This window comes from Saccostrea cucullata, unplaced genomic scaffold (assembly GCF_032062105.1).
Source record: "Saccostrea cucullata isolate Sc308-1 unplaced genomic scaffold, CSIRO_AGI_Scuc_v1 ctg455, whole genome shotgun sequence".
NCBI lineage: Eukaryota > Metazoa > Mollusca > Bivalvia > Ostreida > Ostreidae > Saccostrea > Saccostrea cuccullata.
Window position 1 is genome coordinate 186,072 of NW_026923574.1, and position 24,512 is coordinate 210,583.

General features: G+C 31.7%; 2 protein-coding genes across 2 annotated transcripts; one reads left to right on the plus strand and one right to left on the minus strand.

The window, feature by feature from the left end:
- Positions 1 to 1,286: 1,286 nt before the first annotated feature.
- Positions 1,287 to 4,902, minus strand: LOC134264393 (uncharacterized). The gene is made up of 9 exons (XM_062746685.1): positions 4,716 to 4,902; positions 4,408 to 4,604; positions 4,049 to 4,237; positions 3,644 to 3,850; positions 3,325 to 3,492; positions 2,924 to 3,112; positions 2,473 to 2,748; positions 2,117 to 2,296; positions 1,287 to 1,790 (listed from the first exon to the last, which is right to left on the minus strand). The coding sequence occupies exons 1-9, from the start codon at positions 4,888 to 4,890 to the stop codon at positions 1,287 to 1,289; spliced, it is 2,085 nt and encodes a 694-aa protein (XP_062602669.1). The 5' UTR covers positions 4,891 to 4,902.
- Positions 4,903 to 19,089: 14,187 nt separating this feature from the next.
- Positions 19,090 to 19,761, plus strand: LOC134264394 (cerebellin-1-like). The gene is made up of 2 exons (XM_062746686.1): positions 19,090 to 19,279; positions 19,373 to 19,761. The coding sequence occupies exons 1-2, from the start codon at positions 19,090 to 19,092 to the stop codon at positions 19,759 to 19,761; spliced, it is 579 nt and encodes a 192-aa protein (XP_062602670.1).
- Positions 19,762 to 24,512: the final 4,751 nt, after the last annotated feature.

Here is a 24,512-nt window from a genome sequence, read left to right on the forward strand (position 1 = left end):
TAATGCAATTGTTAACTTTACAGCTATTCTACAAGCCTCACAGACAAAAAGACCTGATTTTGCAAAATGTCCCCCAAAATTTTGATCTCAATTTTTATTTGTTGAATATTCTATGCAATTCTTTCAGGTACAAAGGGGCTATCAAAATCGGGGGTTCTCGATATTTTGAATCTTGTTTTATCTGAAAAATGACGCTTCCTAAAAATGTTGCATCTGAATGTTGCGTAGCACAGAAAAGAAAATGGGCGACTGGAAGCAGGGGTACAGCAATCTACAATTGCAAGAGGTTTTAATGTTACACGCAGAACATATCTAACAGAATTCTGGACTTTTCGGCACCGCGATGTTTCGGCACCGCGACGATTCGGCACCTGCGACGATGTTTCGGCACCGCGACGTTTCGGCACCCCGACGTTTCGGCACCTTAAGCGCGACGTTTGGGAACCTATCTAAATATTGAGTAAATTAGTTTAACACCATATAACTTGTGGTTGTATATTACTATTAGGAAATAGGTCTGTTTGAAATCATCTTTCTGATTAATGGTATATTTAGTAACTCTGGGTATGTATTACAGTAAAATGGAATAATTACGTTTTTTTAACACTGAATGGTTAAAGAAACATTTGATTTTCATTCTGGTAATCATTTTATGTTAGTTATTCATAAATATTTAAATACTGAAGCCTCGATCAAGTTATCCAAAATTAATTAGATCTGATAATATACATACATGAACATCACAAGCACTTGTTTTGTTTATAATTTTTAACCCATCAAGTGTTACACAAAGGTATTATTAATTACGTACATATCATACCATGCGCTATTACATTAATTACAGGAATATTTTAATTAGTATGTGATTGTCTTTTACAGCTGTTAAAAATACTTCAGAATTTTTTTTTTTTATTCATAACCATAAATTGACTTTTATAAACATTTTTCTGTACATATAGTCAGAAGTAAGTTTAGGGGGACTGGCAATTTTTTCTATTCAGATTATTTATTTCATGCAAAATAAGGATAGATTATTTATTTTCCCTTTTATTAAAAAAATATTATTATTTCATAAGAAGTAAAGAAAACACAAACGATTGATTTGTGTGTCATATTCAAAACAAACTGATTTAATGCAGATCATCACAAAAGAAAGAAACAAATGTATTCGGTTCTTTTTTCCACTTCATAAGCTCGTCACATCTATAAACATTTATATAAAATATACATATAATATTTAAATAAATGATACTATAACATGAACATTGTATTTGACCTTGCATAGTCTAATCACTTGGTCCATACACATTGGCACAACGCCGCAAAAGCTGACTGGTGGTCATTTCCCCCTCCGAATACTGCTTCCATGCAGCGAACAACTTTCCATTTACATGTGTTGTCCTTTTCTTATGGATGCGCACCATCTTCCCTTCGGAGATCAACTTTGCCTGGAGGGGGATCTGTTTTGCCTCTTTGTGTAGTTCCACCAACAACAAGTAGAAGGGAACAGGACCTCTTTGCGCAACTCTGCTGTTAAGCCTGTTGTGCCATCCCTCTACATCGTTGTTGGTGCGAATGGCGAGCATAAACACACTCCAGTTCCTGACAGAAAAAATGGGGTTATTCAGCCACTGGCGCCACACATATTCCATAAGGGAATCGAGCAAGTCCGTCTGTACACGCCGATCCAAATGGTGGAATGTCTCGACTATGTGCTCTGGTGGCAAGAAAGGGAGGGCGAGCACTTGACGAATAAACTCATGCACCTCTCCTCTTGTGTTGTAAGCCCTCTATAAAGAAATATTTATTTATTTATTACACATATTGTATCATTTATAAACATTTGAACACATAAAAACTCTTATTATGCCTTAATTAAGGAATATTTTTAAGAAATGGATATTTTGTGTAAGCTGTTTATATATATTTTTTTCTGCTGTTACAATTACAGATGCCGGTAGCATGCTGTATTTGATTTTTTGTAATAACTATTTGTAGACCAAAACGTCAAATAGATTATATATATATATGTAGTGATTACGTAAATTAATCAAATAAAGTGTGTTACCAGTCCCTGTGGTTACATTACAAATTTTGTTTAAAAATATGTGTGTACCTGCAAACCCAGTTCTTGGGCCTTTCTGTACACGGCCTGGGTCCAATGGAACACACAGCCTTGTATGACAAATCCAGGAAATCTGTCCTGCACTGCTCTCCAAATGGCTGCCTCAAAGTCAACAACAAAACCATGGAGACTGATGTTGTCTGGCAGGAGATGATCAATTGTCCTGAGAACCTGAAAAATTGCAAGAACTTTTAAATGGTATGCAACATTTAAATTATTGCAAGGTGGTTTAGTAGTAATTGTTGCTATATACTCATATATTTATTTTAATGAAATGTTAAGTTTTTTTTTAATTCATTACTTTAATAGTAACATTATTCTTAATTACTTTTGTTTGATAAACTTACTTCATAATAATCGGCCTTTCTTTTGCTAGACATGAAGCAAAATGCCAGAGGGATTTGCTTCATGTTAGCACCACCGCGGATAAAGGAGTGGATGGTGAAGAGTTGATACCAAGGTTTGTTGACAACCCGGAATGTGGCGTCCAGATACCAGGTTTTGGCCTTAGCCAGGAGCTGCAGCTGGTAGTCCGTATACATCAGCAGATGTCGACGGCCAGAAACATAGACATCAACATGTCTGAAGTTTGGCATCTGCTGCTCCAGGAAGCCGATGTCAAGCTATAAAATTTACATAACAAGTCATTTTCTATAAAACACAGAAGTGTATAATAATTTATTGATTCATTGATTTTAACTTTTTTTAAATTCTGAATTTCTGGTTAGGTTTACGACAGTGTATATAAATAAATAATTGTTTGCTAGGTATGGTACGTATTATAATTGTTGAAACTACCTCAAAATCTAAATCCTGTGGATCTTGAGGCCGCAGGTTCTGTCTAACCCTGTTGACAATCCTTGTCATGTTGGCAGGCTTTGGACGACTGGCAGGGGGAGCATCAACATCTGAGGCGGCATTCATGACATTTTCTACAATGCGGGGTGCAGACTCTGTAAATATGTTATCCACCGCCTTTTTCTTCACCTATATTATAAAAAGGTTACATATAATAAAAAAATTTAATGAATTAAAATGCTTCTATTGAATAATTTGCTGACTGTTTTACAATGTGCAAAAAGCACAAACTATTCCATGGTGTTTAGAAACAATACTTACTCATATTTTAATAATCTTAATTATATTTTACTATACATAATTATGTATTATTGACTATCATAATAAGAAGAAAAAGTTACCTCAGCTTTCATTTTGATGGCTAAATGGACTCCTGGCTCTGCAGGGTGAACATGATTTTTTAGGCCTTCTTGGAAGGTGTCGCCTTTTTGAATCACTGTGGCTGGACAGTGCTGCTCCTTCCCACGTTTGCTGCATCTCCAGTAAATATAGCCATCTCCTCTCTGCTTCTGATAAAAGTTTAAAGTTGAATTTTAAGAATATGTAGAAACAATGTTTTCATTAGTTTTTGCATGAATTAAAGCTTTTTTAATTGTTTATTGCATAAATTCTTATTTTAAAAAAATGTTTCCTCTTTTGTGTAAAATTATTTTTTTTTACCTTAATAGTATACTGGAATCCACGGTTGTCTACCAGTTTCCTCTTGCCCCGTTTGGTTCCTGTGTCTACCACTTCATACTCAGCAACCACAGCCTCATCCTCCTCTGGCATGTCACCAATGACTTCCTCTCTAATGGAATCCTCGTTTACAGCAGCAGGAACATCAAAAGATGTGTCCGCTACAAAGGACTGGTCCTCTTGCTGATTCTAAATAATAGTTAATAAAATTGAATATTCATACATGTATAATATAACTAATGCAGTGTACGTTGTTAAATGTAAATAAAAGACTGATACAATAATATATATGTAAAAAAAAAAAGAACGATGCATTTAATATTCATAATTATAATTTAATGTTTATCATTTATAATACTGATACTATAAAATGAAATGAAATTATACCACAGGTCTGTCTTCTGGATCCTCCACAGGTCTGTCTTCCAGATCAATCACAGGTCTGTCGTCCGGATCAATCACAGGTCTGTCTTCTGGATCCATCAAGGAACCCAAGGAAATGTGAAATGTGGCATCTGCTGGGGCTGTTGATGTGTTGTCCTCATTTGGTTCCTCCTCTCTTTCATCCTCCGTGTGCTAAAATTATTAATTATTTTCTACCTAACTCTTGTACACCAACTCTTCAAGTTTGTTTTACAAAGAAAGAGAAAAGGCTTCAAAATGAATAATTAAACTGTAATGTATAGAACAAGTGGAATGTTGGAATCTATCGTTTACATTCTTAATCACGTTAATATTGAATGTACCTGTTCCGATGTGTTCTCCCGATCCACCAAGGAAGTCAGGGACATTTGGAAAGTGGCATCTGGAACCTCTGATGTGTTGTTGACATCGTCTTCGTCATCTTGCGATGGGACCTCTGAGTTGTTGGAACAACCTTCGCAAGTCCAATCAAAATCTTCTTGGCCGTGCACTAATCTTCTGTACTCAGCTCTGGTTATGCCTGAAAATGTTAAATTACACCTTGATTAGATTTTACGGTTTATAAGATTTTGAATTTTAAATTGATAATCCCAGCAGCATATAATTTAGATTTAATACTTTAAATTCTTACCAGTATTGCATGTTCGATGCTGCCAGTGTTGACATCTGTCACACTGAAGTGCCTCCTGCCTTGGTCGAACAAAGGTATTGCAGCTGATGCAGTTGTCTGAAAAGTAAAAATTTGATAAAGAGAACATCACAAATCCACATATTTTTGTAAAAACTTTGAGTTTAAATATTAACATAATGTAATGTTGGGAAATTTTTCCCACTGCGTACTCGTATATTAATGTAAATTCAATTTACTTTCAAGATGGAATTCTAAGTCTAAAATACTAGTACATGTAGCTCCAAAAAGGTTGCGATATATGTTTTAAGAAGTTTTTTTTTAATCCCATGCTAAAGAAACCGTAACGATATTTAGTTTTAAAATTTTTGGACACAATGTATATTTTTAAAAAAAAAACTAATTTTTAATCAGCACGGAACCTAGCTTATATCATGGGAAAGATTTTGCATTAAATGTTTTCTCAAAAAATATTTATATATATGGGGAGGCAAATATGTTTTATCCTAAATTTTCACTTAATTTTCGGATTCATGAATCGTACTTTAGCGTTCTATATCCTGAACATCAGAGGCAAAACAAAAGATTGGTAAATTCAGCTTTATTTAAAAAAGAACAATACTTGATAAAGTCAAGCATTAACTTCTCTAACATTACCATTTGATAAATGGGTTATCAAAATTGTTGTGTAACGTTAATGATGTCGGATTTGCGGACAATTCTTTTTTTTTTTTCAAGTTCTCTGATATATCCTTTGAAAAATTATGATGCGTATTTTGTTTTTAAAAAAAAAAAATTTTTCCATGTTTTATATACTAGGGATTGGTTGTTTAAATTATTCTAGTAAGAACGTACGGTCCTGCAAAAAAACGCCAAGATTTGTATATATGTGACTTATTTTGCTATATAATGAACATACCATATTTTATAAAATATTTTAGAAACCTTGACAAGTTCAAAATTCTGCCTTTCTGTATGCATTAATCAATCTATTCAGCTTTTAATTATCACTTAACACATTACTGCCAAACTGGAAATTATTGAGATGAAAACTTACACTGTATGTGCAATAAATTCTAACAGCAGCAGACTTCACAGAAATCTACATGAGGTCGTATAATTAAGCAGTAAAACTTAATGATTATAGGGATGCAGCACACTTGATAAATGACCACTATATTCATCTCTTATATAGAAAATTGTAATTATTTGAATAAAAAATCCAAATGGCATTATTATGATGCAGACGTCTATAAAATATTACTGTAATCAATGATAAATTGTAAATGTCATTCATTTCTGTGGAAGTAAAAGATTTGAGTATTTCGTGAAAATTACGGTACTATATCATTCATCGCATGCATAAACAATCATATCTTATTTTTTTAATGTACACTGTCTAACCTTATAATTAAATATTTCTATCAAGAAAAATATCAATGCCACGCAGCGGTTTTTTTCCTTCGTATTTTCAACAAATTAATTTATCTTATTTAAAAATACATGTAATACCTTTGAGCATGATAATATACTCGTAAAATTATCCTTTTTTTAAATTACACGATATATATTTTTATATATTCAGTTCAAAATAATCAAGCGTTTTATTATCTTTAAGTTTCAACGCAAAATACAATCAAGTTTAAAGCTATGCATTATTATATTGCAATATAAATATATATATTTGTACATACCTGTCATTTCTGGTTTTCTTCTGGTGATGTTTGGAAACAAGTGATACATCAAAATCATGTGGAATCCTTCATATAGGCCCCTCATTTTCTGACACCTTGCGTTATATCTTGTGTATATGGAAAAGTGACACACTGTCACTATTGAATTTACTGGAATTTTTCCTTACCCCCTCAACTGTCATCAAGAATCTGACACATTACGGTATTATATTCTGTGTGCTAGGGGTACCTTTATTGTTCTACTCTCATTGAAAATATATTCCGTTGACAATTTTATAATAACTTTGTCATTTAAAAATTTGTAATTGATCTGAAAGACCATACATGCCTTGTTTACACACACATACATAAGTTGAAAAAAATCAATTCAGTTTTACTATATTCACCTTATAAATAAATTATCAATCCAGTTTTTACTATATTATTTAATGTTCAACCTTATAATAAAAATGTCCCAAAAATGATGTACAAATGATAACAAATACAGACTTAGAAAAAATACAATTTATTTTCTTCTAAAAAAATCGAGGTGCCGAAACGTCATATAAAAGTGCCGAAACGTCGCGGTGCCGAAACATCGGGGTGCCGAAACGTCTTTGCGATGAAGTGCCGAATCGTCGCGGTGCCGAAACATCGTGCACCCATCTAACCTATAAAACATAAACCATTAACATCGAACACCCAATGTTCGCAAAAAATATGGAAGACTACGTGTGACATCAGCAGCACAGCATCACTTCCGAGGATAACGCAAATTGCATGAATGTAATGCAAGGACGTCATCTAAAGCATTAGCTATCTCTGAACTGCACAGATCATCTAACAAGACCGTTTTCAGTTGACTACGAATTATTGCAATGAGGATCAATCATGCCATTGTTCCAACCCCACAATACCTCAAATTTAAACTTTAAAGATCTCAGATCAATAGAGTATGACCACAGCATCACTGCTGAACATTTTGGTTAACCTACTAGTCCAGAATGTTTATCTGAAAGCCTCTTATAAGTTTAAGAGAGCTAATGCTTTGTAATGAATGTTAGACAGATAACTGCCTCCATGCAGGACGTTAAAAAAGTTGGTGGTGGTAGTGTAATGATATGGAAAACGGTATAAAAAAGAAAGTAAGATTGATTTGGTTCGAATTAATGGACTTTGATGGAAAAAGGTATTCTTACCATTTCTACCTACACATACCCATTCAATTGTGCAGCATCCTAGAGCCGTATTGCAATCTCACAATACACAGCCACATATGGCTCGTTTGACACACCTATTCTTGCAAAGAAACAACAACCTGTTTCAGCCACAGCCATCTAAATCGCTAGATTTAATCCAAATTAAGCAGCATTGGACAAAATGGATTGACATGCTTTACCAAAGACAATCGCATCCCCAGACTCTGCAACAGCTGACCAAAGTTCTACATTTGGAGTGGGAGAGTATTCCTATACAGTTTTTATTACACACATTTGCTTCCATTTGATGCCGTTTGTGGCTCTTATTTGTGTCTGCGGGGCGCATACCAGATATTGATCTTTAATGGTCTAAAACTGACTATAATTTTAAAATTGTTGAGTAATTATGACATTTAGATAGTATTCCTGTTGCTTACCACATTTCTGTTTTATCAATGCATCATTTTACTAAATAATCTTTATGTTCAATGTGTCACTAAAATTCTACTATGCGTTTCTTTTTTTGAAGAGTATAAATAAATGCTTTCACACAGTACTTTCAGGTGTCTTAAAACTTACCCATTAAATTTTACCTGTACAATTCTATCTTCCGTATCTTTCTCTATTTCTCTCCATTTGTTTAATTCATTCAAAAGGCCGATAACTCATCGTCAGTAATAATTTCGTCAAATCAGGTCAGGAAGAAATAATTATTTATAGAAGTATATTTCATTTATTAGAAATTGATTGATTAATTGTGTATAGTTTAATGTCCCCTTCGAGAATTTTAATGTATATAAATATTGGAATCTAATAGCTTTTAATTTCTTCACGAGTTCAAAATTCGTCTTTTTTTACTTGAAAAAAAAAATTAATACAAACTTTATTCTGCATTTTGTGAAATATATTCATATATTGAGTGTTTAAGAATTCGGGTGTAAAAGATTGCAATTAAGTCGTTGAATTGGCTTTTACTTTATTTCCTATGTGAACGGTTGAACACTTTTGGGAATTTTATTGTTATCAATTAACCCTTTATATAACAAAATACAGATACAAAATACAAATTAAGTAAATATAGATGTGTCCATGATCTTAAACTTATATATCACTTCTTCAATTATTGAAACTCCTAAGTTGCAGAAATGGTCAGGATTCAAATATCCTGCATACCATTTACTAACAAAATCAGGAACAACTTAACTGGTAATTGAAAATGGAAAGTTCTTCCCGATTAGGGGGAAACATTCTCATATTCTCGGTAAAATATTATCTTTTAAAAGTACAACACCTGTTAAAATTAAGATGGCAAATTAAGCATAAATATAAAATCAGTATATAAATGTTAAGTAGTTCCTCTAGCATTGAACTAGTAAGTATTTCTTCATTATTTATGTCATTATTTATTTAACGACTTATTTGCTCGTAAAGCAACGCTAGGTTTGATTTAATTCACATACATGTACTTATAGTTAAAAATTGTGTTTTGGTGTTACTGAATGGATACGTGTATCTATATTGCATATGAATTAAGTGAAAGCAGATACTGTCTTTTCGCATGTTTCTATGATTGACTCAATTTGCTTTAAATTTGTATTGATTTATTATATGTTGAACCTGATTATATGGAAATCAAATTTCCTTTTTTTAAATGAATACACCAGGTGATTTAATTTCAGTTTAGATTTATATATCCCTGATTGTTATAGATTACATTACTTTTTAACAAAGGTGGTTATTATCTGACGGAGAAAAAAAAATATCATTGAATGTATTTAAAATTTCCACAATTTTGTCAAGAATTCTACAAAAATGGAAAATATACCTTAAGCATAATTGACGAAATATGATTATCCGAATGAAACGCATATTTTAACATACATTGCATTAATGATTATAAAATACTATATATTTCTTTTAAATATGATCGATTAACATGATTATTACGAAGATAAAATTTTTTTTTGAACTTTTTGAACTCGTTTATTCATTAAATTTATTTGAATTTTTTTTTACTTTAATGAGAGACTCACTTGAATTTTGGTAATGTTTTTCCTGATAGCCATCTTTAAATCTTAAACACTCTCCAGTCAGCTCATCACATCTGTCCTGTGAACAATTTCGTGAGCATTGATGTTGACACCAAACCCCGTAATGGGATCCATCACAAGAACTACAACTGCTGGTTGGAGTACACTTTGTACAGGGAATACCGAGACTGTTAGACTCACATACTGCAAGTCATAGATGTACAATGTAGTATATAACACCACAGTAAGATGGAGATTTCAACTGATTTTAAAAGAATATATAATACTTTTATTATAATGATTACCTTTGAGTTTAAAGAAACTTTAGATTTTCATATAAGATTTTTAATCGATGTTCATATTTTGCCATAAATAATGTAGAAAAAATATTTGATACCTTTAAGTTTAAAATCACACAGTGTCAAGTATCCATGACTAATCTTATTAACAATGACCGTATCTCCGAATAAGTCTGCTTTGCAGGTGACAATAACATTGTATTTAACAGGAAGAAATGGCAGTATTCTAAAAGCACAAGCTTGTCGACTGGAAGTATCTGAAGCATTTTGCACGTAGATTGTATAATTGCCTATAAAAATTGTAATCAACAAGTCAGGAAATTTACGCAAATAGGAAATGAAATATCTTAAATAAATACTGTTTTACTTACCTCCTTTAAGCCGGAGATATACACCGGCAATAGTCAGGGTTTGATTGAATTGTATCCTCCAGTACTCTCCTATGCCTTTATTTGTCACTGCACAGGTTGTGTTGTATTCATCAATGGAGTTGTAGGGTCCGTTTTGTGGACGGTTAACAGAGCTTTGTGAGACTTCATATCCAAGAAGTGAACACACTTCTGTAATTCGTGATTTTTTTGGAATGAATCAACTTAAAATTTTGATTCTTTCCATAGCCAACAAAGATTACATTGGTCAATGACTTAATTTTACTAATTTCAAAAGTTCAGAGTTACCGGGAAAAAAGTCTCATAACACGTTTCAAATGTATTAATTTATTAGAAATATAATTGTTATTAATATTTTTTTGTGAGTGATATAAATGGGAAAAAAATACCTTTAAAATGAATGAATAGTAAGGTTAGGGTGAGTATCCACATGGATACATGCATTGCAGCTGTCTGATCGTTACAGAAAATTCTAGAGTTCCAACTTTGTCTGATTCTGATGTAATATGAATAATCTATATTTATTCATTTGAGTGCCATATGTTCCTGCTTACATTTAACCCGGAACTATAGTGATTGATCATTCTATTTATTCTTTTAGGGTGATAATGTATGCTAATATATGGCACTCAAACGTGCTTAGATTCATCGAAATGGAAAATAAAACATTTAAGTTTAAGTATTAAGACAGAATTAGATTGCTCTTATTTCCCTTAGTAAACCTTATTATCACATGTAAGAGGACCATTCACGGTAGCTCAGTCGTTAAAACGCTCGCTCCGTGTGTATCTCGGCCACGATTGACCTAGTCGTTAAAATTGGTAACACACTTACTGTTCCTTCGGCATGCGCTCGGCACTTTGAAGTGAAAGTTGCGGGTTCTTCGGATGAGACCTTAAAAACTGAGGCCCTGTGTCAGCGGCAGGCGTTGGCACGATAAAAATCCCTCACTGCTCAATGACCCTGAGTGCCGAGTAAAGGTAAAAAATTTGAAGCCCTCACGGGAATACGGTGACGTCTCCATATGAGTGAAAAATTCTCGAGAGGGACGTTAAACAATTAAACAATTAATCAACCAATCACATGTAGGAGGAGTTAAAACATGAGGTTATCGAACCATGAAGTAGAGTTGATTCGTTAACTAGCCCATGAATTAGCTTTTTCATTTTTCAAAATGATTTTATTGAATTCAATCATTATTATCTTATTCGGAATATTAGTTTTGTACAAGTCCCTATTTTAGGTCATTAGGTCGATGAGGTCGATGTTAATACAGGTATTTATGATGCTCCATGTAAGCAGGTGAGAGTCATGGACTTTCCCTGGTTAGGACACCGAAGAACTTATTCCACAAGGCTAGTCGGTACTGTCGGCTACAATATATAAGCCACACTGGGCACAAACCTGTCCACTGGAAGATTCTGAAAGTATTTTGCACATCAATTGTGTAATTGCCTGAATGAATTTAAAACAAACTTTATACAAACACTTAATACGTTAATGAAAATACATATCGCTATTGCTTACCTCCATTTAACCGAACATAGATACTACGGAACTTATAACTGCCTCGTGTTGTTGTATTAGAAGACGATATCGTGATATAAAAATGTTGTCAAATACAATTACTTCAAGGTTTGGCGATTTAATTATGACAACAATCTCTGATGAATAAAACTTTTCCGATATATTTTAGACGACTGGTAACAGTCAGGGTCTGATTGAATTGTATCCTTCAGTATTCCCATATACATGTATCTTTCCATATTATACATCTAGTAGTGTATCAGCCCTGATACAGGCGTTTTAGACTAGGTGAGACAAACCTGTTTAATTTATGTGAATTAAGAATAATATTTATATTTAAGTAATTAAAGGAGATTTTCGTTATTTTAAAACATTGACTAGAATCTTTAAAATTTATTCATTAATACTGAGAAAACTATTTTTGAAAATTTTGCCAAATAATAGCACTTGTGAAGTGAGTGAGGCAACTCTTGTTTACTTCTATGACAGCAACAAATTGCTGTTGCGAAAAGAAACGACGTTTATTTGCTTTGATAGTAAGATAATACCAATTTTTCATTTAATGCTTTTTATGTAATATATATAATAAATAAAACAAAATTTAATATAACTATAAATCTCAGACTTACTTCTTGTGAAATGATTCGTTGATGAAGTTGTAACCCCGGCTCGATACAAAGTAAAAGTAGAATATTTTAAAGTTTAGGACCTTTTATATCTTTGTTATCTCGACCCTCGCCCTCCGGGCTTCTCCTAATACCAGTGCTGAGATCTAAACAGCATTGTGATACTTAGTATTCTATATGTGTCACAGCACACGCTGTTTTGTCAGCATCATGAAGCTCCATTTTAGGAAGGTATACTGGGCTTTTTGAAACGTTATAACCAACAAATGAACACACTTCTGATATTCGTAAATTTTTCATATGAATCAGCTCTTTCTTGAATTTAAGCTATATCAAAGAGAGGGATACTCACCAGTTTACTTATATTTAAACGAAATAAAATTCAGATATACAGATCATGTGACATGAATTGCTGCAATAAAAAAGGGAAATTAGCAAATATGAATATTCATATGACATTTTCAAAATTGTTTTTTATTTTAATCTTTTAAAGATATAATCAATTATTTTGTGAGCTTTTTATTTCCCAATTGTATTTTTTTTATGCTGAACAGATTATAAGAAATTCAATAACAGGAAAATAACTTTTTTTAAATATGTAAAAAAAAAAAAGTACCTGTCCATTTTTTAAATTATTTTCCCACAATATTAAGAAATGATAATTTGGTTAATTTATACTGTGAAAATCTTTCTAACTGTTGTATTCATAATTGATCCTGAAATTAATTTGTTGACATTAGAAATAATTTTGAAAACTGTCTATGGTTGAGAACTTTGAAGTGCATCAAACAATCAATCATTACCAAGTTAAGCGGGAATATGACCCTTTTAACTTAGAGAAGAGATAAGAAATCGCTTAAATGACATAAATTCTGGCTCAAAAATTAGTAAGACAAAACATTAGTTAGCATTTCACACTATGATAGATTTCATGTGCTGACGAGGTCATTGTATTAACCATAAAACTTGCAGCATTATAACTTAACATGAGATTATTGAAATCTTCCTTAATTTACTTGCTTTTGAATAGATTGCCTTGTTTCAGAAATTGTTTAAACGAAAAGCATGCTGCTGTTTTTCGAATTGAGAGACAATAACATAATATTCGGATGAAAAGGGAATATTCGTACATAAAAAAAGGATGTTAATTATTAAAATATCTGTGTTAAATCCCTACAAAATGTAAAAATACGTTCACATTTGTAAATGTGATTCATCTTCCAATGATATGCATATGTCAAACATAAACAAACTAACAAAACACACCTGTTCATCAACATTAAAATTGTTTTACCTAAATAATCCTTTATAATTTTCATCGAGAAACAAGATTTGTTGCTTTACAAAAGATATTCATTTAAATGCTGATTTTTTTTTGTATTAACATTCTCTACTTCTATGTACTCAATTTAATCTTAATTGTTATATTGTTTCCCTTATAGCCATTTCTATAGATTAAACAATCCCCATCAGTCAGCTCATCACATGTTCTGAACTGAAAGGAAAAAGAAACGCACATAAAAACTTTTAAATTAGATTAAAACTATTATTTCGAATATGTTTTCCAGTACTGTTATCGTACATTTTAATTAATTTTTAATCAACAAATTACCAAAATCTTATATGACTTTGACTGATAATTACTGATAATTGATATACCCCCCCCCAAAAAAAATATAAATATAAATTCTCAAATCTCTCTTGCGCATCAGGAACAAATTTGATTTTCATGTGCATTGAGTTCACCAGACCATTTATCTTCCTCATAGAGATATCATTCAACCCTTCCTACGGTAGTCTTAATGGCTGAGAGAAGCTGTATTATTTCAATGTCAACAAATCCCCGCCTAATGAATCCCACGAATTTTCGTTTAGGATGGAATGTGCAGAACCAAGCAGGTTTGGTATACATGAATGTTCGTGAAAAAGTCTCGTCAAATACTAGTGTTACGGTGTAAAATACAATATTTTAGACTTATTTTACATTACCTTGTAAATAAACTTTTCGGACTTTGTGTAAATTGTTGTCAAAACATTTCTTGTATTTCGGCAAATGTGATAAATTATTTAATTCTTAACAGCCTTAACCCATCTGAGGCAAAGTCAGAGATTGGACATTTAATCCCTTAATTTACTTCTGTTTATATATATTGACACTTAATCTTTCATCTTTAATTCTATTATATACATGCTACTAAAATGTCACCATTTGCTCAATAATTGTTTGATATGTGATTTCTATATTCTTTTGTTAATCCTTTTATTTTACTCTGTTTTTGTTCAGTATGTATGATTTGTTGTTAAAAATTATAGTCAGTTGGAATCAGACCTTCGGTGCTGATAGTTCCCAAGCTCATGTGAAAGTATATTCCTCACTAATTCTATATAAACGTACAAAATTTGTAACTCGTGTTTGTGTCTTGAGGTTTAAAAGAATCTGGGTTCAACAATAAGAGGAAAGCTCACGGTTGAACCAGAATCAGTAGTAGAGGACGAAATCATCCCGTAAAACTAGCCAAGTGTGAACATGCTAAAAACATAAAACATTCAACGCATATGTGCGCGTGTGAGAGTAAAATCGACGTTAAGTTGTCAAGCTCGAAGAACAAGTTAGAGAGTTTCTGTCAATTTTAGGATGAAAAAATGAATATGATTGTCTGTTGTCTAAATATCGGTTTGTTATTCCTTGACAATAACCTAGGTTAGCATGATTAAAACCACTATTTTGATGTTATAATACCTTGACAATAAGCTAGGATAGCAAGATGAAAATCCCTATCTTGATGTGACGTTGTTACGCGCCGATTCATCGTCGTGCTTGGTTGGAAACCTTTTAAGTTACTCTTTGACAACCGAAAAAAACTTTTTTTGCTATAAAGTTGAAAACAATCTGCATTGCAACATCTTGTTGCCTTTTTATTCACTTATGCAATTCAATTACTAGACTCAGTGTAACTTCCATCAGCCATACCATGATTGCAAGAAATTTATACTGACTGCAAATATGCAAATAACGATATCTATAACTCTAATGCATTATAACCTTCAACATCGAAAACATGGAATAAAATTATGAAGATTAAAAAATTCCTCATTACTTACCTCCTTTTAACTAAAGAGAGACACTGACAAAGTCAGGGACTTATCAAACTGTATCCTCCCGACCTTTCCTACTCTTCTATTTGTCACAGTACATATTGTAATATCAACATCAAAGGTCTTTTTTGATCCGTTATAAGGAAAATAAAGAGATCTTTTCAAATGTGCTAGACTTTATGTCAAACAATTGAAGATGCGTCCGAAATTTGTAAATTTTTTGTATGAATTAACTTTATAAATTATTTCAGAAGAAAAAAAACCAATAGTCATTAAATATTTTACCCATTGAAATGAAATATCACATATCATATGATATGAATTACAATAAAATATAAATCTTATATGTTCACAAGAATAAAATATCTCTATCAAATTAGCAAACACAGTTTGTAATTGAAAATTTTGGTTAGTGATTAAAGAAAAATGTACATTAAGTTTGTACTTTATGATGAGTATGATAGAATGATTACCGGGTATGCAGGATGATATGTCCATTGTTGCAATGAGATCGATACAGTCAGATTTTCAAACAATTTCTATTTAGTCCAATTCAGATAATTTGTATATTCCATAGTTTCTTATTTGAATTAGGCACGAAGAGGCTAACTTTATACACGGGACTATTGATTGATCATTCACTTGGCAATTATAAAGCTTATTAAAAATTCAAGGCACTGAAACATGAATTTCTTAAAACAATAAATTTCTAAAAATAAATCACGTACCCTCTAAAATTCCAGATGTGGGAATTGTCATACCGGTATCTTTTTATTCTAAATTTCTTTAATGTGTATGATTAACGGTAATCAAGGATATCTATTATCAGGTATGTTAAATATCAGCATTAAACACCTATAAGACTTATTTCAATATGTTTCCTCAAATAGAACATTGTTTGTAATTGTACTATTAATAGTTTGAATGACTGTTACGTATACAGAGCTAAATTAAATATAACAATTTCGTAAGATATCAGTAATGATAAAATAACATAGACTATGCTTGCATAAATACAAATCTAGTGTTTCCTTGATATTTTTAATTGTACATTAATAGATCAATATGGTGTACTTGTACCAGAAATAAGAATGCGTTTCTTTTTATTTAAGTATAACTGTAAATTTTGTCTATATTTTCCTCCGAATGATTATCCCTTGTTTGATTTTCAAACTACATATGTACATGTATAAATTTAAAAACATACTGTTTATTAGAATTGATCATTTGTTGGAATAATGACGATCAACTTTTACATAAGTACGCTGTATGCACAACATATTACAAAACGGAAAAATAATAAAAATAACATAACATATAACTTATATCTCTAATTGTGAACCTGAAAATAATTCTTTTTTAAGTAGTACAATATTTTTCTGGATAAATATACCTTTTTGTTATGAACTTTGATGTTTAATCTTGTGTTTAAAATAACAATTTGAAAAGTTTTGAAATATTTCTTTTATCTTATTTAATTTCGAACATGAACGTTTATTTTACAATACATATGTAGATAGGTGTGCTGAAAATATTTATCAATGTTTGATTTAAGTTTTTCGCTATAAAGAAATCACTTTCAACAGCTGTTTAGCCGTCCATGTATTAAACATTTATGTTCCTTAGTTCTCCTGCCAGACAACTGAGCTTGTTTTTTGGTTAAAGCAGGCAAAAACAAACAACTTTATTGAAGTGAAAAAATGTCATTTATTGAAGTAAATGACGTAAAAGTAGTAAAAACATATTTACAATACAAGAAAGGGGGTCAGAAAAGGGGACTTAAATATAAAATATTACATATCTTTATCACAATATTGCACAATCTGACCCCCAGCACCATAATGTCATCGTAAATTTTATACATAGAAAAAAGGGGGATCAACCAGTAGACTAATTAAGAAAACTTAACATGAAAAAAAAACATTGGCATGTATAGTATACATGTGTCTTAAATGACCCCCTACTAAACATAAAAAATTCTAAATATACGTATTAAACATGCATGTAAATCACAGTGTCTGAAGCTTCTGACTGTTAAAAAAATATAAACTTGTAAAAGCTACCCTTTAGACGTTGGTGGATACGTATAGAAATATTCGTCATAAGAAAAAGCGATGACGTAATTACATGTATAATACACAGATTTCCAACGGAACGCCATGTAACTTGTACACGTACGCTTTCTCCGTTTTATATAAAAATATAAATATAAAAAAAACTATCAGCACACTTTTCTCGTGACAGATGAGGCGTGGGTTGAAAACTGTTTTTCTTGGGTGTTAATGTCAACTCTATCTCCCTAAAACAGCCACCATTTTTTATGTTTATGTGCAAAAAAAAAAACAAACAATCAAAACAAAACAAAAGTAAAACACAGTTGTATTTTGTTATTTTGTTTTATTTTGTTTTGTTTTGTTTTTTTTGTTTGTTTGTTTTTTGTTTTTTTTTTTGTTTTTTGTTTTTTTTTGTTTTTTTTTTTTTTTTTGTTTTTTTTTTTTGTTAGTTACTCGGTCGATTAGAAACATTTCTGCTAATGTTGCTAATATTTAAGATAAATATACTGATGATTGTTGTTCATGTAGTATCAAATGATATCAGTGCAGCGTGCCACCTAATGATTTGTTATCACGAAATATTTTTATATAAAAAGAGAAGATGAAATGAGCATAAGTGTCTTTCGACAAAAATAAAGCTCGCAGTACTCTCTAAACCAGGTAGTACCATGTTCTTCAATGGTTTTTATAACAATAATATTAGGATTTTTTGTTCTCTCATATTGCCATAGAAGCATACAATGCTTTAAAAATAAATGTGATTATATGATTTGTCAAATATGGTATTTTATTATGCAATTGAGTATCTAAAGCCGTTTTTAAAAGCATATTAGAGAATGTATGAATTGAAATCTTAAAGTGACTACCTGGTACCGGGTATACAAATGTTTACTTTAAATTCCCAAAGTAAACACTTGAATAGTCATTCCAAGGGTTCAATTAACACATTAAAATTTTTCTTTGTTTAACATCATATTGATATCTTATTTTGAAGAATTGTAAATACGCATAAATAAGCATAAAGTATACGTAAAATAAATGAGTTACAGTGTGATCCTTGGAGGCGTCGAAACAATTGCGCCAATCCAAAAAAAATAATATGACAAGTTACTAGTATTAGAAAAATTCCAAATTCGACCAGAATGCAAAATAATACAAAAACGAACCAATTAAAGGGTGGGTGGTGTTTTTTTTTTCCATCGCAACAACAGGCTAACAAAAATGACGCAAGAAAAGCAAAGATTTTGATTGGTTTTAAAAATCAGTAACTGTTAGACGGTGTAAAATTTAACAGATTTCTCATAGCGACATAAATTACTTTTGATAATATTGTTTTATCTACATTCAATGGAGGAAAAATTGGTATATATATATATATATATATATATATATATATATATATATATATATATATATATATATATATATATATATATATATATATATATATATATATATTTATTTATTTATTTATTTATTACAGAATGTCCTCCTCGGTTATTTTGTTGGGATTAAGTGCAATTCTTGGCAACGTACTAGCTACTGAAAAAGCATCACCACAACCCAGTCTAAATTCTTTCAGAAATGACTATGACAGCGTTGCCAAAACATGTTTGGCTGTTGGCTTTGTAAAAAACGACTGCAAAAGCAACCAGGTGCAAGACAGACGCACACGTAAGTAATAATTAACATTTAAATGATACATGCGTCTTGAACACATGTACCGGTATTAAATATATTATGATAATGTTTAAATTCTCTGCTTAGGAAACATGAATATTGCTTTCGATGCAAAAGCCAAAGGAAGTGACCATACAGTGAGTAAGGGAAACACTGTTATGTTTGGAGATGTTGATCTAAATATAGGAGGTGGTTACAATGCAGTAAAAGGGATCTTTACCGCTCCAAAATCGGGAGTGTACGTCTTTGATTGGACAACAATGACTTTGAATAACAGATATGCTTTAACCTCTCTAGTCTTGAATGGTAAAAGGCTAACTTACAACCATTGCGATACTAACAGTAACATAAAGATGTCATGCAGTAAAATGGCTGTTGTGAAAATGATGACAGGAGATAAGGCTTGGATTGTTAGCTTTTACGGAACATCGTCCATTCATTCTAAATACTCTTCTTTTTCTGGTTTCATGATGTAAAAACTGATCATGATATAACGGTATACAAATAAGAAGGTAACCTGTAAGATGTTTTATTTTTATTTAAATAAAATAACATTGCAAATGATATAGTATCCAAAGAATATACACTGTAATCATATTCATGTTCTATGCTCAAATGTATAGAAAAAAACAATTTATTTTTGATTTCCTATATGATCAAAAATTACGTAAACTTTGCACATTTCTTTATTGATATCGTTAGTATAACCGGTTAAAAATTAGAAAAGTTCTACATTTAGCATCAATGTTGAGCACGGATAGAGGGATCATTTAAGATGCTTTGTGAATCGTATCGGTCTGGCCATTGCACAGACTTCCAGAAATATAAATATTTTGTTTTTATCATTTTGCATGAGACATGTTTCTGCTATACAAGAAGTATTTATTAATCATTCGATGAACTTTTTAAACATGAAAATTTTATGAAAACACAATTAAGACGACATTGAAAGTTTTTATCATCTGAAATTACAAAAGAAAAGGTATAGGATTTAATTCAAGACGGTCTCTTTTTATGATTCTTTTTCTAATATGATGTTTTAAATTATATTAAGTTAAAATGAATCTTTTAACTTTTGTAAATGTAAAAAATTTCATGCTAAGCGTAGAATGTTTTAATCAGACATTGTTTATTGATTAATTGATTGTAAGGTTTTTTTGTCCCATTCAAGAATATTTCACTCACAAAGAGACCTCACCATATAATGGTGGAAGGCTTCAAATTTAGACCTTTACTCGACACTCAGAGGCGTTGAAATAGAGGGATCTTTAACGTGCCAATGTCTGTCGAAAACTCAAAAAAAAAATCTATGGCCCTGTCCTTGTTTCATTTAATAAATTATCACACTCTTTCCCATTTCATGTATCAACATTAAGTAGATGCTTTCATTTTCTATAATAGAATTTCTTTTCGAGAATCGATGCGTTAGAAAACAGGCTTCTAGAAAATACAATAAACTTGAATTTTTCAGAAAACATGCATATTTGACTACCTTTAGCAAAGAATTTGATATACCGTAAGCACATTCCACTATCGAAAAATTAAGATATGTTTTTTTAATCTTTAGTAAAAATAGAAATTTCGTTATGTAATTGCATATTCTGGATCAAAGATTTTGCTTTATGTAAAATATTGAAATCTTCATTATGTTGCTTCTACTTTAGCTCTGCCAACGTAATGCATTAATGCTTACACCTAGTACTTACAGAAGTGTTAAAAGTTACACATTTCTTACCGTACAATCCTATTGTAACGTTTCTGGGTTCGAGGATTCGGTTGCTCTGCCTGAGCAATTAAAGGAATGAATTAAATCATATAAATGTCTCAATCAAGGATTTTCATTATCAATATATACAATATCCTACACTGTCCTGATGCGCGTGCGCCTCCTATTTAAGCAAACAAACATATATTTACCAACTTACAGAAAAAAATACAACAGGCTCGAAAGCCTTATTCAGGCACATAAGACTTGTTAAGCAAATTTACGTTTCTCACCTGAACAGGAAACAACTGACCGGTGTCGACTTCAGTCTGGAACTGACCAAGAGCTTGTATATTGCTGCTTATATACCCTAAACAATCATGTGATATCTGAGGATCAAAAGTGTAAACTAAACAGGAAGTATTTATCATACACAAAGCTTCCGGAGGACAGAATGGGTTTTATCATTTCGATTCCTAGTTTTGTTTCATTACCCACACCTCCAGGAAAGCGTCCCGTATTAAATCAATAACTTCCTTGGCTAAAGATATAACGCGTGGTACAAACAAAATAACAACAAATTTTAAAGCTACCTGGCTTTCATTGTTCATAAGATTTAACAAATGTTGCACACACAAAGTAAGCAAATATCATCAACACCGTAATTAATAAAGAAAACAATCAGAAATCAATTAGAATTGGATTTGTCATTTCAATTCCTAGTTATGTTTCACTATTTTCTTCCAAATTTTTTTTTCAGCTTGTTGATTTCTTTCAGAAAGCCGTTCACTAACTGACAGTTATAGATTCGTCAAATCAGGTCATAATGAATTTTAAAAAAAAATAATTTAATGAAACATCTGATCAGCATAGCTTATTTTTTCTATTCTCTGTAGTTCAATAATTAAATTAAAGGATAGAAAAAATTTAATACAAAAATATTATTCTGAGTTTTTCCAAATATTCGGTAGAAGGATTTGGAAATAACGAACAGTACTCAATCTCAACGTCCATTAAACAATATACAAAATAAGAGCAGAGCAAACAAGGACCTCGAAACATCAGAGGTGGGATCAGATGCCATGGAGGGGTGAGCATCCCCTGCCGACCGGTCACAGCCGCCGTATGCTCGTTGTCATGATAAGGAAATAACGAAAAATATCCGTCGTCAATTCAGTGTATAATAAATGGACTAACAATTGGTATGAAAAACGTCCGTCAGCATTTGACTCAATGATAAATTGTATTTGCTGACAAGGTCATTGTAACTACCATAGAATTTACGAAATGATGACTTTAAACGAGATTGTTGATATTCTTGTTTCATCAACTTGCTTGTCAATAATTGACCTCGTTTAAGAAATTGTTCATACGTACAGCATGCTCTTGCATATCGAATCAACTGAGATATATATACTTAAATTACCATTAGTGTCTTTTTCAAGTAAAATATCTAAGTATGAAGCAGGAGTGTCGGACTCTGTGGTATCTTTTATCTCAAGCTCACCAGGATATATTGTGTCGACGTAGGAATAGAAATTATCATTATTAATTGACAATACGTCGTCGATATGTCTAAATATCGAGTTGAAGGCCACAGCAAGTGTTTTCTTCTTTTCACGCATACGATTTTGCATAAATTCTGTTTCATATGAATATAAAAATAAGACTGCTAATAACGGAGCGCAATTTGTACCTAGGGAATTCCAATAGATTGTTGGAATACCTGGTCTCCAAAAACCACATAGATATTGTCAATCAGAAACTCAAGCATCTTCTTGATGTCAACTTCAGAGTACTTATGTGTGCAATCAGAATCTGTTTTAACAAAATAATTTTTCAAATGACCAATGACGAGGTAAGTATATTTACGAGTTCCATTTTTGTTAAAGAAGCAGCTTTCAATTATATCAAAAAGCCTGGATTTTAATTTGTCGTGGGAAATTGTTGTGTATAAAGTTGAAAAGTCGTAAGTTTTTAAGCCGTTGATTTTTGTAAAGCCTTGTTATTTCAAATTGTCCAAAAGTTCTTTAGAATTTTTAAGTATCCACATCTGATTTACACCACTTCTTGAATATATAGTTGTACAGTACTCTTGAAGTTTTTCCTTCACCACTGTCAATATTTTAGTGAGAAGTAACGAAAGAGGCTTGGTTGAACATTTACTGGAACCTGCAATGTATCTTCGTAGGTGTAAAACCAGATATTTCGTGTAAAAGAATATCGGGTAAAAGATGATAATCGCAATTAATCCGTAGAATTTAGCTATGATTTACTTCATTACCTTTGAATACCTTTTGGAATTTGTTTTTATCAATGGACCTTTTAAATTTAAAAAAAAAAGAAAGAAATTGAAAATATACCCATCCATTATAACAAGCCATTTATGATATTATTTGTTTGATTTTTTTTTCAGTTTTACACAAAGTAATTTTTTTTCAAAATGCTGAGAAGTTTCTCTGTGACAATCTTTGTAATTTTTACCACGTTTCCTTAATTTTCTTGGAATTTCCACGAGAAATATGATTATCTTTTGATACCTTTTTTTTTATTTTAATTAAGCCAATTTACACAAAAACGTTTCTGCGTAAAAATAAGACATATTTAATTCGTATATCAATTTTACATGTAGATAAATGCACGACAATTTATCAAAAAGCAATATTCAATTGGTATATTCTTGATATGGTCACTATTCAAATCAGGAAAAATACTTAGAAATCAGTTTATTTCAAAAACCTCTTTCAAGTGAACATTTTGCACATTCCACGGTCATGATAACGACTGTGCTCATTAATACAATGTAACGTTAGGTCTTATTTTATTTGATATTATTTATAATGTTATTGTTCTAAATACATGTACTTGTATTGGCCACGGAGAACCTTGTATACCTGATCAATATATACTTACACTAAAGGCTTGCGCAGGTAACACAGGATACAAACTCTACCTAGACATCTGGCCAAGGGGACATAAAACATGAATTAGACGAGTTCAACTTTCATCTCAGTCTCACTTCTAATCCTTATAATCTTTTAATCCCTTTCGAAAAAAAGTGAGACTGAGATCAAAAGTGGGTTTGTCTAAATTTTAAGGGCCCCGGGCCTGATATTTTCTCTGGTGTTTCCATGGTTAAGTGTTTTATTCTAGTCACGATTTGCTTTGTTTACTGGATCTAATAGATTACTGTCTATCACCTTCCAATTTGTATTACAAAAACAACGTTTCGTTTAAAAGTGCACGACATAAAAAGAGTTCCATATATCGGTCCGGATCACCCACTTATTGGAACTCCCCAAACGCAGGATTGATTGATTGTGTATTGTTTAACGTCCCTCTCAAGAATTTTTCACTCATATGGAGACGTCACCGTATGCAGGTGAAGGGCTTCAAATATTGACCTTTACTCGGCACTCAGGGCCATTGAGCAGTGAGGGATCTTTATCGTACTAACGCCTGCCGCTGACACGGGGCCTCGGTTTTTAAGGTCTTATCGGAAGGACCCGCAACTTTCACTTC

Excerpts from the sequence above, each read along its gene's own strand:
- LOC134264393 (XM_062746685.1), bottom strand. The coding sequence starts at position 4,890 with ATGTTAATATTTAAACTCAAAGTTTTTACAAAAATATGTGGATTTGTG. Across the intron at positions 4,238-4,407 it reads GGGAGAACACATCGGAACAG|CACACGGAGGATGAAAGAGA; the intron begins GTACATTCAATA and ends TAATAATTTTAG. Across the intron at positions 2,297-2,472 it reads GAAAGGCCGATTATTATGAA|GTTCTCAGGACAATTGATCA; the intron begins GTAAGTTTATCA and ends GCAATTTTTCAG.
- LOC134264394 (XM_062746686.1), top strand. The coding sequence starts at position 19,090 with ATGTCCTCCTCGGTTATTTTGTTGGGATTAAGTGCAATTCTTGGCAAC. Across the intron at positions 19,280-19,372 it reads GGTGCAAGACAGACGCACAC|GAAACATGAATATTGCTTTC; the intron begins GTAAGTAATAAT and ends TTCTCTGCTTAG.